General features: G+C 46.0%; 1 protein-coding gene across 1 annotated transcript in view; it reads right to left on the reverse strand.

The window, feature by feature from the left end:
- Positions 1-15367, reverse strand: part of BIN2 (bridging integrator 2) — a 45983-nt gene that overhangs the window by 20889 nt on the left and 9727 nt on the right. The window contains exons 5-12 of the mRNA XM_038378168.2: positions 13341-13436; positions 12858-12965; positions 12217-12302; positions 9177-9252; positions 6903-6985; positions 4658-5594; positions 2611-2685; positions 701-796 (exon numbers count right to left, since the gene is read on the reverse strand). Of these exons, the coding sequence (XP_038234096.1) occupies positions 701-796; positions 2611-2685; positions 4658-5594; positions 6903-6985; positions 9177-9252; positions 12217-12302; positions 12858-12965; positions 13341-13436 (1557 nt within the window). The remainder of the gene's footprint in view (positions 1-700; positions 797-2610; positions 2686-4657; positions 5595-6902; positions 6986-9176; positions 9253-12216; positions 12303-12857; positions 12966-13340; positions 13437-15367) is intronic.

Raw genomic sequence — 15367 nt, forward strand, 5'->3', positions numbered from 1 at the left:
TAATCCAGTTTAAGAGAGGTTTACTTCCGTTTAGCTCAATGCTAGCTCTACACTTGAAGGCTTTGCTGCTCTAGCTTTACCAATATACTAGACTGGTAAAGAGCTCCTAGAGTGGGTGCAGCAAAACCGGTGTAACTTATTCCAGTGCCCCCCTGCCCCAGTGAGAGAAAAGTGCAGTTTGGCTGGTATTACTGTAGCTACACTAGAGGCTTTTGCTGGCTGTATTGGTCACAAACTACATCTCTGACTGACATTGCTATGCCAGCAAAAGTTTTTAGTGGAGATCTGGCTTTCGTCAATTAGAAATAGGTTTAATTAAACCAAAATAAAAGCATCCGCACATCGCCTTTTGTACCAGTTAAATTGTCTTTTTTTAAATGGATGCAATTTAAAGTTAGACTGCAAAGCTTTCCCATGTAGAAAAGCCCTTACATACTGAGAGAAGAGACTGCAACAGGATCATATCAGGTCTCACCTACACAGTATGCAACAACAAGAAATTGCCAAGACATCCCATCCCCCATTATGGAATAGTCAGGCTCTTTGTTTTCAGTTTTTACTGACTTTTACTGAAACTTTCCCGGGTTTTTGCAGAAGCAGTTATTCATTTTTTTTTTACACCAATTTTCACCCAAATTTTGGAAGTGTCAGAAATCCCACAAACCGCCTCCCCAGTCGAGAGATGATGGCTTGTTGTTACCTGGGCCTGAGAGTTGGATACCACCAGAATTATCTCCCCTTCCTTGAACTGCAGATGATTTTCATCATCTGACGTGTGAGTCTGGATTGCTTGAGCCTGGAAGGTGAAAGATGGGATTAGTGAGAAGTTACTTTCCTTGGAATCACTGACTCCCCACCAGCAGGATGAGATGGTACATGGTGGAATTCGGATATACAGATTGTGTCAGAATGGTGCAATTGTCTCTTGATAGCCACACTCCATACCATTGTCATTGCTTAATTAGCAGGTCCCTTTCAGATGACATCCCAGGGAGCACCACATAGACCCAGACTGGGAATGCTGCTCAGAACTGCTGCTTTACATTATTTAGGGCACTGAAGCCAAAAAAGTATGCATCTGAAGGCAGAATTTTGGCCCTTGGGACCTATTTTTTTTTTTTAAACTAGCGGAGTAGGCAGGCAAGAAAAAAAAAAAACGTGGATTAACCTAGGGATTATCTGCCTGCAAATCCCAAAATTTGTGTGTCTCTAAAAGTGAATGTCAAAGGGCCTGCTGCTGGTGACATTCTCAGGAGGACAACTACCTCCCCTCCCGCAATTGCTGATTGTATCAAACAGCTGATTGCTATCACATGTTCACGATGCTTGTGTGTGGTGTGCTTTCCCACTATCTCGGTCATCTGCATTGTCTAGATATCAGCCCTTCTGGCAGGACACTATTTTATGTTTGTACCAGCACCTCCCACAATGGGGCCCCAGTCTTGGCTGCTTCCTTAGGCACCTTATTCATGCATGATTTAATTGTAGTAAGGATTAATATTGGACAGAGGCCAGGACTCCACTACAGAGTTTTGTCAGCATGGTTCTGTCAGTCAGAGATGTGAAAAAAACCACACCCTTGACTGACAGTTATGCTGGCAACCCTCCCAGTTCATGCAACTATACAGTACCAGAAAGAGTGTCCTTTTGCTGGTATAGCTTAGTATAGTTAAACTGCAACAACTCACTCCTTTTGCTGGTATAAGCAGTGTCTCCACTAGGAGCACTGCTGGTATAGCCTGTGTAGTGTCAACAAGCCCCCTGGCACCAGTGAAACACAAAATTCTTTTGCTCAGGTCAGCCTTTGAATCAATCCCCAGCTATGTCATTATTGGAAATTCGTATTAGAGGAGCACTTAGAGGCCCCAAGTGGGATTAGGACCCTGCTGTGCAAACTGCTGTACACACCCATAGGAGAAATGGTCCATGAAGAATATACGGTCTAAATAAATAAGATAAGGATGGGAGGGGAAACAGAGACAAGACAGCAACTTGCCCCAAGGTCACCACATGAGGGTCAATGAACAGAATCCTGGTCTCCCCGACTCCCCGGCCAGTGTCCTAGCCCACTAGGTGAGCTCTGCTCAGCCTTATGGTACAAGCAGGTAGTTTGGCGTTTCTTAGAACAATAAGAACGGCGATACTGGTTAAAACCAAAGGTCCATCTAGCCCAATATCCTGTCTTCCGACAGTGGCCAGTGCCAGGTGCCCCAGCGGGAATGAACAGAACACAGGTAATCCTCAAGTGATCCATCACCTGTCGCTCATTCCCAGCTTCTGGCAAAACAGAGGCTAGGGCTACCATCCCGGGCCATTCGGCTAATAGCATTGCTGGGACCGATCCTCCTATGAACTTACCTAGTTCTTTTTTGACCCCTTTGTAGAGTCTTGACCTTCACATACATCCTCTGGCAGGAGTTCCTACAGGTTGACTATTGTGTGAAGAAAATGCTTCCTTTTTGTTGTTTTAAACTGCTGCCTATTAATTTCATTTGGTGACCCATGGCTTCTCGTGTACAGAAGGAGTAATGACACTTCCTTATTTATGTTCTTCACACCAGTCATGATTTTATAGACCTCAATCATATCCCCCCTTAGTTGTCTTCTTACCTTGAAGAGGAAGCCCACAGGCAGCTCATGGCTGCTGCTGCCTGTTTCACCATCTGGAGTGAAGCCAAACATAATCTGAAATCAGAAAGACATTTTATGGGTCTGGCTACTCTAGCTTCTTTGCCCATGCACAGAACTATCCCTTTGGCTGGCCCTCTTGGGCTGCTGGTGGCATCACAGACTAAACAGAAAGCAACGTTGCAAAATAGTTTTTAGAAAATACGATGTAGGACTATAGTTGGGAACCGGAACTAATCTGGCCTTTCAGCCTGGAGTCCCTGCTTGCTTCAGTAGATTCCCAGATCTTCCGATTTAAATCCAGATGCTGCTTCTCTGACATGGCCAGTTGCCCTCCTGGACTACACCCAGAGTGAAGCACTAACAATTGTGTGTCAGGATAGGACAAGCTGACCCTTCAACATTTCCACTCTATTAACTCAGTCACCTCCTATCAAGAAAGATTCACAGGTGCAGATCACTAACAGAGAACGCTAAGCAGCTTCATGTCCATGGGAGGAGCTTTGCACACAGCATGGCTCACTTGCCCCTCATGGGGAAAGCCACAAACTTTGGTTAAACTTTGCTTTATCATCATCATATCACTCGTACTGAAATAGTGCCTAAGAGCCCGAGTCATAGGCCAGAATTCCACTGCGCAAGGTGCTATACAATGACAGCGACTGGATGCAGTTTGTTTCCTCTCAGATAGGCTCTCCCCTTTTCATGGCTGATGACAAGGAGCACAACCATGCCAAACAAGCATGCTCGTTTCTAAACGCGTGCTGACTGGAAACGCCTTTTGCTGTAGTTTCAGGACAAGAGATGCACAAACCCAGCAGCAGTTGGGTGCCTAAATCCCTTAGGCTCCTGTGAAAATCCCAGCCTTACCATGCAACAAAATTTGAAAGCAGCCTTCGACTACCTGAAGGGGGTTCCAAAGAGGATGGAGCTCGGCTGTTCTCAGTGGTGGCAGATGCCAGAAACAAGGAGTAATGGTCTCACGTTGCAGTGGGGGAGGTCTAGCTTGGACATTAGGAAACACTATTTCACTAGGAGGGTGGTGAAGCACTGGACGGGTTACCTAGGGAGGTGGTGGAATCTCCTTCCTTAGAGGTTTTTAAGACTCTGCTGACAAAGTCCTGGCTGGAATGATTTAGTTGGGGTTGGTTCTGCTATGAGCAGAGGGTTGGACTAGTGCCTCCTGAGGTCTCTTCCAACCGTGATATTCTATGAGCCTGAGAAATGGATGGGTGAGGGAGAGGCTAAAAATACACATGATCTTCAGGGCACTGTGAGCACTTCTGGGTGTGGGAAAAACCTCCCATTTGGAAGGGCTGGAGGCTATAGGGAGCCACAGAGAACGTATCGGTGTGTGAGAAACAAAGTCCCAGCATTAGAGCGGCAAAAGCTGGGCGTGCAGAAGAGCAACTAGTTGGAAATGCGATGCACCCTCCTGCGGCAGTCGAAATAATGATGAACACTAACTGCTGTCCCTGCTGTTTCTTGGTTGAAGTTGGGTTTTCAGACAACTTTAATGACTATCCAAACACAACTGGGTTTGGAACAAAAGGAGGAGGAAACAAGTCTTATTCAGCAAATACTTTCCTATTCATCTCCAGTGAAAAAGCAAACCACATCATGGAAGCGACTCCAAGAGCGACCAATTCCTCACTGCTGGAATTGGCCTCTTCTCCCCCCCACTGCCCTTCAAGTTCCTTGGAAGTTGAGAAACTTGCACTATATTTTACCACGAGCAAATTGCTTTTCAGCTGCAAAGGTTCATGTAGACAACAGACCCAGGTGACTGCCCCGGTAAAGGCCCTGGTTGTCAGTAACATTTCTAGCAAGAACAAGTAGAATTCAAGCGGGTCTCTTCTCTGGGTCCTAGCACCTTCCACCCCGCTTCTCCAGTAGCCCCCCTTTCATCTCCTCAATGCACCCGCTTGCTTGTTACTCCCATGTTACAGCAGATACCTGCAATGACTTTGCTTCAGGCCACTGGTCAGCAGCCAAACCCTTGTCCCACATTCATTTTGTTGTCTCTTACCTGCATTTCAGTCACCGTTGGGTAAATGTTTAGTTCTTCCATGCTCCCCTCGCTGCCCCGGTCCTCTTCGGCCTCCCTGCTTGGCTGGCAAATGATCCTCTCAGTCTCTGGCTGTGGCTGCTTCTGGCCATTGGCCCATTCCTCTGCTTCGGGTGGACTGGAGCCATGGGTGCTGGCTGGGCCTTGATGGACTTCATGGACTGGGGTGAGAGGGGAAGCATCTTCATCAGGAGGGTATGTGGCATTTTCAGGGCAAACTAAAACCTCACCGAGGGGCATCCTGTTTCTTGGCTGACTTGATTCTTGCTGGGAAGCTGTGGGTTGGGTATCTCCTGATGGGTTGGTCTCCTCTCTCAAGTCAGGTGAAGGGGGTGCTTGCAGAGATGGGATTTCATTGCTCACGTGGAGTACAGAGCATTCATTTCCCCCCTGCAGGTTGCTAGCATCGGCCTCCAGGCTTTCTGGAGTCTGGGTTTGGGCTGATGCACCATCAGAGGGCGGCAGAGATGTTTTGGCTTTGTCCACAGCCTCAGCGATAGCGGCAGATAGAATCTCTGCAGCCATAGCTGCTGCAACATCTTCAACTCCCTGGTACGACCCCTCTGTCACTGTGCTGGGTTCCTCCAGAGTCCCAGTTTGATTCTCATGCTGGATTTCACTGGCACCAGAGGACCCGGACTCCACCTCTGCTGCTGACATGGACTCTCTCTTGTCGGGGGTCAAAACAGCAGCAGGAGATGCCGGCCGCTCATCCTGGATTCCGCTGCCATCAGAGGATGCAGCATCCCCCTCCGCTGTTGAAGGAACAGATTCTCCCGCGTGACACGTTGAATTGTTTGGAGGAAGCTCAGGGGTCCCATCTGAAGCATTTGCCAGTGATGTGAAAACGACAGGAGGACGACTCACCGGGGAGGAGATGACCAGCGAGCGCCTGTTACTGCATTAAAGAAGAGAGTGCTTTTACTTGCATAGGTTGTTCTTTCTGTGACACACGTCACCTATCTAAGTACTTTGTACCTACTCCACCCAACATTAATCCCCCCAATGTATATAACCCCAGCAAGAGTACGACTGGCCATAGGCTCCAGACAGACAGACTGCAACAACCAAATGCACGTTTCCTAGATACCAGACATCTTTAACTAATCCCAGTGTAGTGACGGTCAGTTTGGCCTTCACCAGGGATCTCCACAGCTAAAGCATGAGCCTCTATAGCTTGAGCTAAAGGACGAACTCCCCTAGTTTTGAACTGCAGCAGACTTATTCTCTCTGGGTCAGGCCCAGGGTAGGGGTGTGAGGTCTAAAATCACACATTAACCAGTGGGTTATATTGGCGATCTCACAAACGTCAGCCCTCCTGGGAGGCTGGATTTTAAATACTCCAAGACTCACTGAGGCAATGACTATACCCAGTTAGATTTCTCTTCACTTCCCAGCGATAACGGAATAAAAATCCAGTATCAAAAACCCACACGTTGACCAAAGTAGATTGGCCAGGCGTTCCACCCAAGGGTATCGTAGCCAGGGGTTCTGAGGAGGCTGCTCCAGAGACAGAGGTGATGATTTAAAAAAAAAGTAATTAATGATTCTGAGGTGCCAACATTTGAGACACATTTATGGGCTCTGATTTTCAGAGACGAGACACTCAGCACAGTTTGAAAATCAGGCCCCCTTAAGGAACTTCAGCCCAGACTTCTGAGGGTTGAGGCACCTCCCACAATCCATAGTCAGATTTGAAAATTTTGGTCAGAGTCAACTTTACGTTCACGCCATTATTTTCTGATTTACTGCATTTTATTTATATTCATTTAAAGAAACAGGAAACCTCAGAGAATCAGGGCTTGAAGGCATAGGAGAACATTCTCCATTGCTCCTAAGGTCTGGTCTACGCTACAAATTTAGGCCAACGGAAGCCACCTTAAGTCAACCTAATGATATATACGTCTACGCTATCAGCTCCCTTCTGCCAACCTAACACTCATGTAATGTCGCCTTAATTACTCCACCTCTGCAAGAGGCGTAGCATTTAATTTGACGTTGATTGGACAGCAGAGAGGCAGCGTAGATGCATTAGAGACTTAGAAGCTTAAGTTCCATTGAAAAAGTCAATAGGAAATAGGAACTTGACTTACTGAGGTACTTTTGAAAATGTTACATGATCTAACATGGCATCCAGCGCTTCCCCCGTTTGAGATTTAGCATCCCTCTAGACCTCATCTACCATGAGAACTGGAAAGCCATTTACCTCGGCACCCCTTTAATGATAAAGACTTTGCTGGAGTGCTGCTTTTCCAGTTTGCTCATCACCTCATACAAGTCGTGGTTCAGCTGAAAACAATGGGAGAGAAGCAAACATCAGAACCTACAATGAGATGATACTTCACAGCTTTCTCTTCTTTTAGCAGGGAGAATTAGGTCACATGGTTTCTCTTCACAGCCCTGTGAGCATGGACTTCTGCTCACCCACTGTCTGAACCACTGTAACATGGACTATCTAGACCAGTTTTCAGAGTAGCAGCCGTGTTAGTCTGCATTCGCAAAAAGTAAAGGCGTACTTGTGGCACCTTAGAGACGAACAAATTTATTTGAGCATAAGCTTTCGTGAGCTACAGCTCACTTCATTGGATGCATTCAGTGTTTCTCAACCTTTTTGATACCAGGGACTGGCTTACTGCCTTCCTAAACTGTCTCAGGGAAATCTCAGGGACCAGCAAGGAGACTGCTGCTGACCGGTAGTTGAGAAACACTGATCTACATGACTCAAGACAGGAAGTCGCTTCTGGAGGAGTATCATGGCGAGTATCAAAGGCTGGGGGAGGCTGAGCCTCCCTAAACATCCCTGTATGGCCCTGCCCAAGCTCTGCCCCCAGACCTCCTCCTTCCCAGTGCTGCACTCCTGGGTGGAGGGGAGGGCTGTGCCGCCTGCCCACCACAGCAACCGGCGCTCCAGGACTGGGGGCGCTTGGTGGCTCTCTGGGCTGGGGCGGGAGGGGCATGACCTCAGGCAGAAGTGGCAGGTCGGCCTGGGGGCTAGCCTCCCCGAGCCCGGGGTTCACTCACCGCCCATGAGAAGCCCTCTGTGTTTCTCCCTTCCCTTCATTTGGGGCTGCATTTCCTGCCCCCCACATTCTCCAAATCTTCACTTTAACCAGGTCATAATGAGAACCAATGATTGGACGATAAAGCCAGACAATTTAAAATTGGAAATCAGGCAGAAATTTTTAACAGTGAGAGTGATCGAACCATTGGAAGAACTACTCAGGAAGTGGTATCTCAAGGTCTTCAGATCAAGATTGGATGGCTTTCTGAGATGCTTTAGTCAAACAAGTTATTGGGCTCGGTACAGGGGTAACTGGGTGAAATTCTCTGGCTTGTGTAATGCAGGAGTCAGGCCTGTGGTTCTCAACCAGAGGTATGTGTACCCCTGGGGATATGCAGAGGTCTTCCAGGGGATACTCAACTCATCTAGATTGGTGTTTCTCAAACTGGGGGTTCCACCCTGGATGGGGTCATGGGACAGGTTTGGGGGGTGGGGAGCACATTACAAGCACTGGTCTGGTGTTAAGGTTTGGCAAGCACGGCAATTGCTCCTAGTCCCCCTGGCACAGGGAGCCACGCGAAACTAAGTTACGTTTCAGCCTCGGTTGGTGGGCTTGGGCTTCAGACGAGGCTCACAAGTGAAAAAACAGGCTCAAGTGCCACGCTGAAGTGTACGTACACTATTTATATCCCAGTCAATTTGTTTTATCATTATATGGTGAAAATGAGAACATCAGCCGTTTTCAGTACGAGCGTGCTGTGACACTTTTGTATTTTTATGTCCGACTTTGTAAGAAAGTAGTTTTTAAGTGAGGTGAAACTTGGGGGTACGCAAGACAAAAGACTCATGAAAGGGGGACAGGAGTCTGGAAAGATTGGAAACACTGACGATCCAAGAGTCCCTTTAAAAAAAATCTATGACTATCTATAAAAACCCAGCTCACAAGGCTCTTCTGGCAGCACTGGGATATGCTAGAGACTAGTCTGGTTAACACAGATCATCCGACAAACAAGAGAGCAACATTAGATGGATTCCCTTAAAATTACATTTCAAGGGAACACAAATTCCTTGGATAAACTGACAAGGCGGGTGAGGGAATCTCGTGTATTGGACCGACTTCTGTTGGTGAGACTGACAGGCTTTTGAGCTTACCAGAGCTCTTCTTCAGGTCTGGGAAAGGTACTCAGAGTGTCTCAGCTAAATACAAGGTGGAATATTTCATATTTCAAGGAACCATACAAGTTGAAGTGGCCTGTTAAGACCTTTCCAGTCATGGCGGGAGGAGGGGAAACAAAGGACCAGAGGTGGGTGGATTATTTTTTTTAACCTTCCTAACTGTCCTCTAGGTGGCAGCAGTGGGCGATTATTGCTAACGCTCAAAAGAACCAGGTTTTTAAAGCAATTGAGACCCCATTACTAGGAAAACACATCATCTGTGCATCTTTCAACAGGCTTATATTTTACGGGCCAGTCCCTTACCTTACTCATCTCCTTGTAGAAGATGTCTCTTAAATTGGAAATATTCTGGAAGATGGTCACGTAGCAAGAAATGCGGCTGTTCAGAAATAAACCAAAAATAAAACAAACAACAAATTGAGTCATGCCATGCATGAAAGGAACAGAAGGAAAAGAATGAAGAGAATAGGCTGGAATAACAATTGGGTAATCGAGGATCGGAACAACTTACCTTAGGCTGTGATGGAGTCTCCATAACTTGAAGTCTAGAGATCTAGACTCTCTCTCTCTCTCTCTCTCTCTCTCTCTCTCTTTTTAAAAAGAGATGCTTTAAGACCCTAACTTCTGTTTGAGCGAATGCAGAAGTTACTGGGTGAGGTTCCTTGGCCTGGGGTATGCAGGAGGTCAGACCTGATGTCAGAATGATCCCTTCTGGCTTTTAAATCTATGGCTAGGAATGCTAATCACTCTGCACAGCGGTCAATCCTTTTTGTGCGGAGATTTCACATCACTTTACATCCAGAGCACTAGGAAGCTTCAGCTTTACTGTAGCCATTTTATAGATTGGGGTACAGAGAGATGAAATGTCTTGTGGGTGTATGGCAGAGCTAAGAATAGAGAACAGGAGTCCTGATTCCCTGTCCATTACATTAACCCCTTGAGTATACTGGCTTTCCCAGCTGTCTTGGTTCTACATGAGCTGGGTATGTCCTCCATGTGACTTAATGAATTGAGCTGGAGAACTGGCAAATTGTCTGAGCAGAGCACTGATGCAAAAGCTACCACATGCTGCCAGTGGAACTGGTTGATAGGCAGAAGTAAAATGGCACATCTGACTGGTCCACTGTGAGAGACAAGCTGGGTGAGGTAATATCTTTTATCTGCCCCACCTTGTCTCTTGAATGTGCTGGGACTGGCATGGCTTCACCAACTCTGCATGTAACAGTGCTCAGTTCCCCATCTGTAAAATAGGAATTACAATATTTCCCTGACAGGGATGGTGTGCGGATACGTTATTGAAGTACTCGCATAGTATGGGGATGGCCCCCAATCTAAGAATATAGATCACAGACATCATCCTTCCCCTTTTGCTGATAGGGAAACCGAGGCACAGAGCAGTTAAGTGATTTGCCCAAGGGCATACAGGAAGTCTATGGCAGAGCCAGGAATAGAACCTGGCTGGAAAATTTGTCAAAAAAAAAAATTGATCAAAAAATGAAATTTTGTAGCAGCCGAAACATTTTTGTGAAAACGCGTTATTTCGACTGACTTTTGACAGAATGGCTGCTCAGGTCCAGAATGGACTTTCTGAAGCAGGGGAGAAGAGAGACAAAACCTGACTATTTTTGAATCCCAAATGGACATTTCAACCCAATTCCGTTGTCAAAAAATGTTTGAAAGGTTTTCTTTTTGTTCCAATGTGGAGCAAAACCCAAATTTCGGAACCTTGAAAGTTGTTACAAAATGGAATGGTCATTCTCCAGAATACTGGGATTTCTATTCTATATAGGTTCTGATACAGTGCTCATCATTAAAAAGAAAAGGAGTACTTGTGGCACCTTAGAGACTAACAAATTTATTTGAGCATAAGCTTTTGTGAGCTACAGCTCACTTCACTGGATGCAACTGTAACATCATTGTAACATCTGAGCACGATATAAGAACTTATACGGAATAGAGTGTCTGAGACCTAGTGCAGTGTCTTAACCATAAGACCATGATAGAAACTAGCATTAACAACTGCTCTTGCCCTGGTTCTATTCCAATACAAACTTCTTGCAAATTAAAATGAATAAAATGCGTCAGTAAATTAATATAATTTCTAAAAGTCATTGGTATGGCAGGGAGTTGGGAATCAAAAAGGCACTGCAGGATGACAGGGGGCACACACAAGAGCTCTTGCTAACTGATAGATCATATGGTTTCGCTCCAGTTTGCAAAACCTTTTATTGTCCCCCTTTCAAACAAAGAAACATACAAATGTAATTCATAGTATTATTACACAGTACATTGGCCACATTCTCGTTTGTGAACCTTTACTGCCATCTTTTGGTCATTAATCATCGGAATTTTTCAGGCCCAGCTCTCAAAGCACTTTCATGGGAGGGCACTCTGCGTCTTATTTTTCCCACTACAGCAGGATAAAGGAAGGTGAGATTAAGGGCACGTTTTCCAAATTTGGCCAAGAATTTTGGGTTCCTGTTTTGGAACACTTAATTTTAGGAGTCTTAATGCAGAGTTCAGTGTCTAACTTCCGAGCGCGACATTTTGGCGAGTATCTTTCCTTCGGACACAATTATTTGGTAAAGCAAGAGGAGATATTTGCTTGTGTGCTACAGGTTTGTTAAATCGGATTGTATATCACGCTGTTCCATGGCTTGACAAGACGATAACTAGCGTTGGTTGTGGAATTGCTTCATCTAGTCTCCCCCATCCACCCTGACCCCAAAACAGGCAGTAGCCAGAACTGTGATTAACATCCTCCACCCAGTTCAGCTATCTGTGGGGTGGGAAGAGAGGATGTGGTTTTAACAGGGAAGATTTGAAAAGCTGAGGGTTAGAAGCTAGGAGGATAACAAGGACTCATATTTATTAGAACTCCATGTTTTTAACTCACATCAGATTATTATTATTTTTTTTTTTGTAGACAAGTTGCTCTGCTTTTCTTAATTCCCAGCTAGAACCTCGGAATTGAAGGAGTTTAGCTTATAGGTCAAAGATTTACTCATAATATCTAGACTGGAGGAAAGTAACACTAAACCCTATTGCCTATCAGGCAAATATGCCAGTGGCATAAAGGAACTCATTCCCCAGCTTGGTTTCTCTGCCATTCTGCACCCCTGCTGTGACCTGTCTCTGCCATAGCACAGGGCAGCGGTAGGCTGCATTTTGCTTGGGAATTAAGAATGAGATGCTCTGTTGTGCCATGGAAATGAACATTTTGGCTCCCCAGAGTCCTCCTGACTACATGCAAGTTCTCCTAGATTTAACTTGCCCTTTTCATGCTGCTCTTTAAAGCAGGGTGATTTTCCGGCTGGTTTAGCCGGTGGGGATGTGATGTTACCTGTTATAAAGAACCGGAAGCTCCTCTCGAAGCTCTTTGTTAAGATCCTCAAACACAGCCTGCGCTTTGTAGAATTCCTCTTCAGCCTGCATGACGGAAGGGGACAGCTGTCTTCAGACACAGCAACATGAAGGAGGCATTAACAAAACAGACGAGCTGAGCTGTTGAGGTGAGATCCGAACTCGGAGCTACAAGAATCTTTGCACACAGGCGCTCCAGATGCGCTAGGTAATTGGAAGTCACTTGGACAGCTAGAGCCAATCCCCAGTCTCAGAGACTGGCAACAGCTCCGCTTTAAGGCCCTGTGAGGTGCTTATCGGGGACTCAACCCAGTATTCAGCATTGAAGGTGCAAAAACCATGGGCACAAATAATTGCATGTGGAATGACACCCATTTCGAAGCCCAGTTACCTGCCTGCAGTAGCGAGTCACTTAATGGACCTTCTCCACAAGGGTAATTGCAGACAGAATTATTTGCACTGCAATTAGGTGCAGGTGCAAAATCGTGTCCAGTAGGTGGATATCGTAGACTAGGGGTGAGGCCCAACTAAAAGCCAGGACTGATCAGGGTCAGATGGAGCAGAAGCTCCGAGTTACAGAGGAGCGGCTCCTAGGTTCTATTTGACATACTTAGCCTTTACCTTTGCAATCTTAGCTTCATCTTTCTTCTTGGCATTCTGCAGCGCCTCCAGGTGATGCCTGGCGCTGTCGTAATCCACCACCTTCCGCCCCCGCTTAGCGATTCGCTCCTGGTCAGAAACCAAACGCATGGAAAGTGAGTTAGTTCAGGAGGAGAGGGCCCTTAGCAGGGTGTTCTGTACCTTCGAATCGATCCACAGCCCTGCTCAAGGGTGTTGTATCCTATAGCTGCACATGTCACCCAGTCATACTGTACCTTGAATGCCTGGGACACCCCATGAGCAGTGTAGCTTGTGCCTAGCACATGGTGCATTGTCCCTACCACAGTGTTGTGTACTCAATAATCTGAGCAGTATCTGTTTGCATTGCTGCCCAGGGCCAATTCCATGCTGCTTACTGTAAATGCAAAGCCTCCTACTTTATTTTGTAGTGGGGTTGGGGTGCGGCTTTTTGAAAATACAGCCTATGTTTACACTTGACTGTACCTTGATTTCACCAAACTGAGCCATGTAATTCTCCATGGTTCTCACCGCCTGGTCAGCTAGTTTTTCCTCATAGTCTTCCCACAAGAGATCATTGCTCTGAAAATAAACACACGGGACATTTGAAGGGCTGCTGTGTCCCTAGACTCACGCCTCCGCACTTCGTTCCCTAAACTGGTCCAGGTCAGGATGGTTCAGTGGTTGTGGGGGCTAGGCTGGGATTTGTGAGACCCAGGTTCAGTCCCATTGTTTGCCACAGGCTGTGTGACCTTGAGCAAGTCACTTAGCATCTCTGTGCTTCAGTTTTACGCATGAGCTGAACAGCAGTTGCCTGCCTCCCGGAGACGTTGTCAGGATAAATACCTTAAAGATGGCTCGGGTACTATAGTGATGAGTGCTCGTAAGTACAATGACTAGATACAATTAATGCTTCAGGCTCTTCTTTCGAGTCAGTGGATCACTGAAGGCTTCATTATAAAACAAACTTATCCTTCCAAATGATGCGCAGGTACTTGGTCTGTGTGCGCATTTGTGTTTTCAATCATCAGTAAACCCGTTAGAGCACAGAAACTCGGTGAGACATTCCAGGTGGATTTGGAGGCTCCAGTCCCAGAGCTTCTATTCATGTTAAGCCTCAGAGTTGGCTTTGAAAAGGACAGCCCCTGGTCTCACGCAGCATTGGTGCAGCCGTGTTGCTCCCAGGATATGGGACACGCACACAAGGTGGGCGAGGGGATCTCTCTTATTGGACCCACTTCTGTTGGTGAGAGAGGGGAGCTTCCGAGCTGACAGAGCTAAAGAAAAAGAGGCTTTTTTCTCTTCAGCCCTGTGTCAGCTCAGAAGCTCCCCTCTCTCACCAACAGAAGTGGGCCCAATAAAAGAGATCCCCTCGCCCACCTTGTCTCCCTAACCACTTATCTGTAATATCCACTGCCTGTCTAGTCAGCTCCTACCACAACAAGGCTCACTCTGAGTGTGGCTTTGATAGGCTTCTGCTGTATAAATATAAAATAATAATAATTTAGTACCAGTGATGGACCTCATTCAAAGCGATCCTAGTGACCTTTTGTTCCCTGAGGAATTCCAACTCGTCAAAAGACAGGACATTGTATAAACGAGCCTGGGGCCCCTATTCTGTCATCTCAGATCTGCTTAGGTGTAGTCAGGGGAAGTTTGAGTCGCAAGACTGAGGTCCCAGTTATGCTGGTGCGCCCTGAATATGAAATTTGGACATTGGACTATAAACTATGAACTATTTCTGAAAGAACTCTTTGCAACTACGAAGCTCACCATCTCTGCTATGAATCTGCACCTCAGTGAATTGAACTCTATGTATATTGATCTTTTAACCATCCCCCCCCCCCTCTCTCTCTCTCATTTTTGTAATACATTTTAGTTTAGCTAATAAGAATTAGCTATAGCGTGTATTTGGGTAAGAGCTGAAACATTCGTTAACCTGGGAGGTAATGTGTCCAATCCTTTGGGATTGGTAGAACCTCTCTTTAATATGATGAAATAAGATTTACAGAAATTTTCATCGTATTTGACGTGGGTACCTGGATGGAGGCTTGTACGCTAATAAAGGTAGTAAGGTAAGGTAATAAAGTAAGGTAATAAAGAAGCTGTTTTATGCTGCCTTGGTAAATCAAGTATTGGAATATCCACCAGCTTTTTAAGGTTTGGCTTCCTCATTCTTTGCAGTTCACCCTGATTGAGTGACAACAGTTGGCTCCCCACTAGGACCCCAGTCACAGTGGCATAGTTGTGCTTGGATACACATTACCACAGGTTAAGGGTTTTTTGGATCAGAATCACACGCTTGTCAAAATTTTATTTTGATATTGGAGAGTTTAATGGTTAAAAATCAGTTACAATGAATGACCCATGATCAAGATCCTGACAGAAAAAGCCTGGAAGAATTGTGCTCACAGAGGGGGTTGTCTGAAGAAAAAGGCCCCAGAGCAGGAACTGAAAAATCTGATAATTTTAGGGTGATCAGATAGCAAGTGTGAAAAATCGGGACAGAGGGT

Source organism: Dermochelys coriacea, chromosome 20 (assembly GCF_009764565.3).
Source record: "Dermochelys coriacea isolate rDerCor1 chromosome 20, rDerCor1.pri.v4, whole genome shotgun sequence".
Lineage (NCBI taxonomy): Eukaryota > Metazoa > Chordata > Testudines > Dermochelyidae > Dermochelys > Dermochelys coriacea.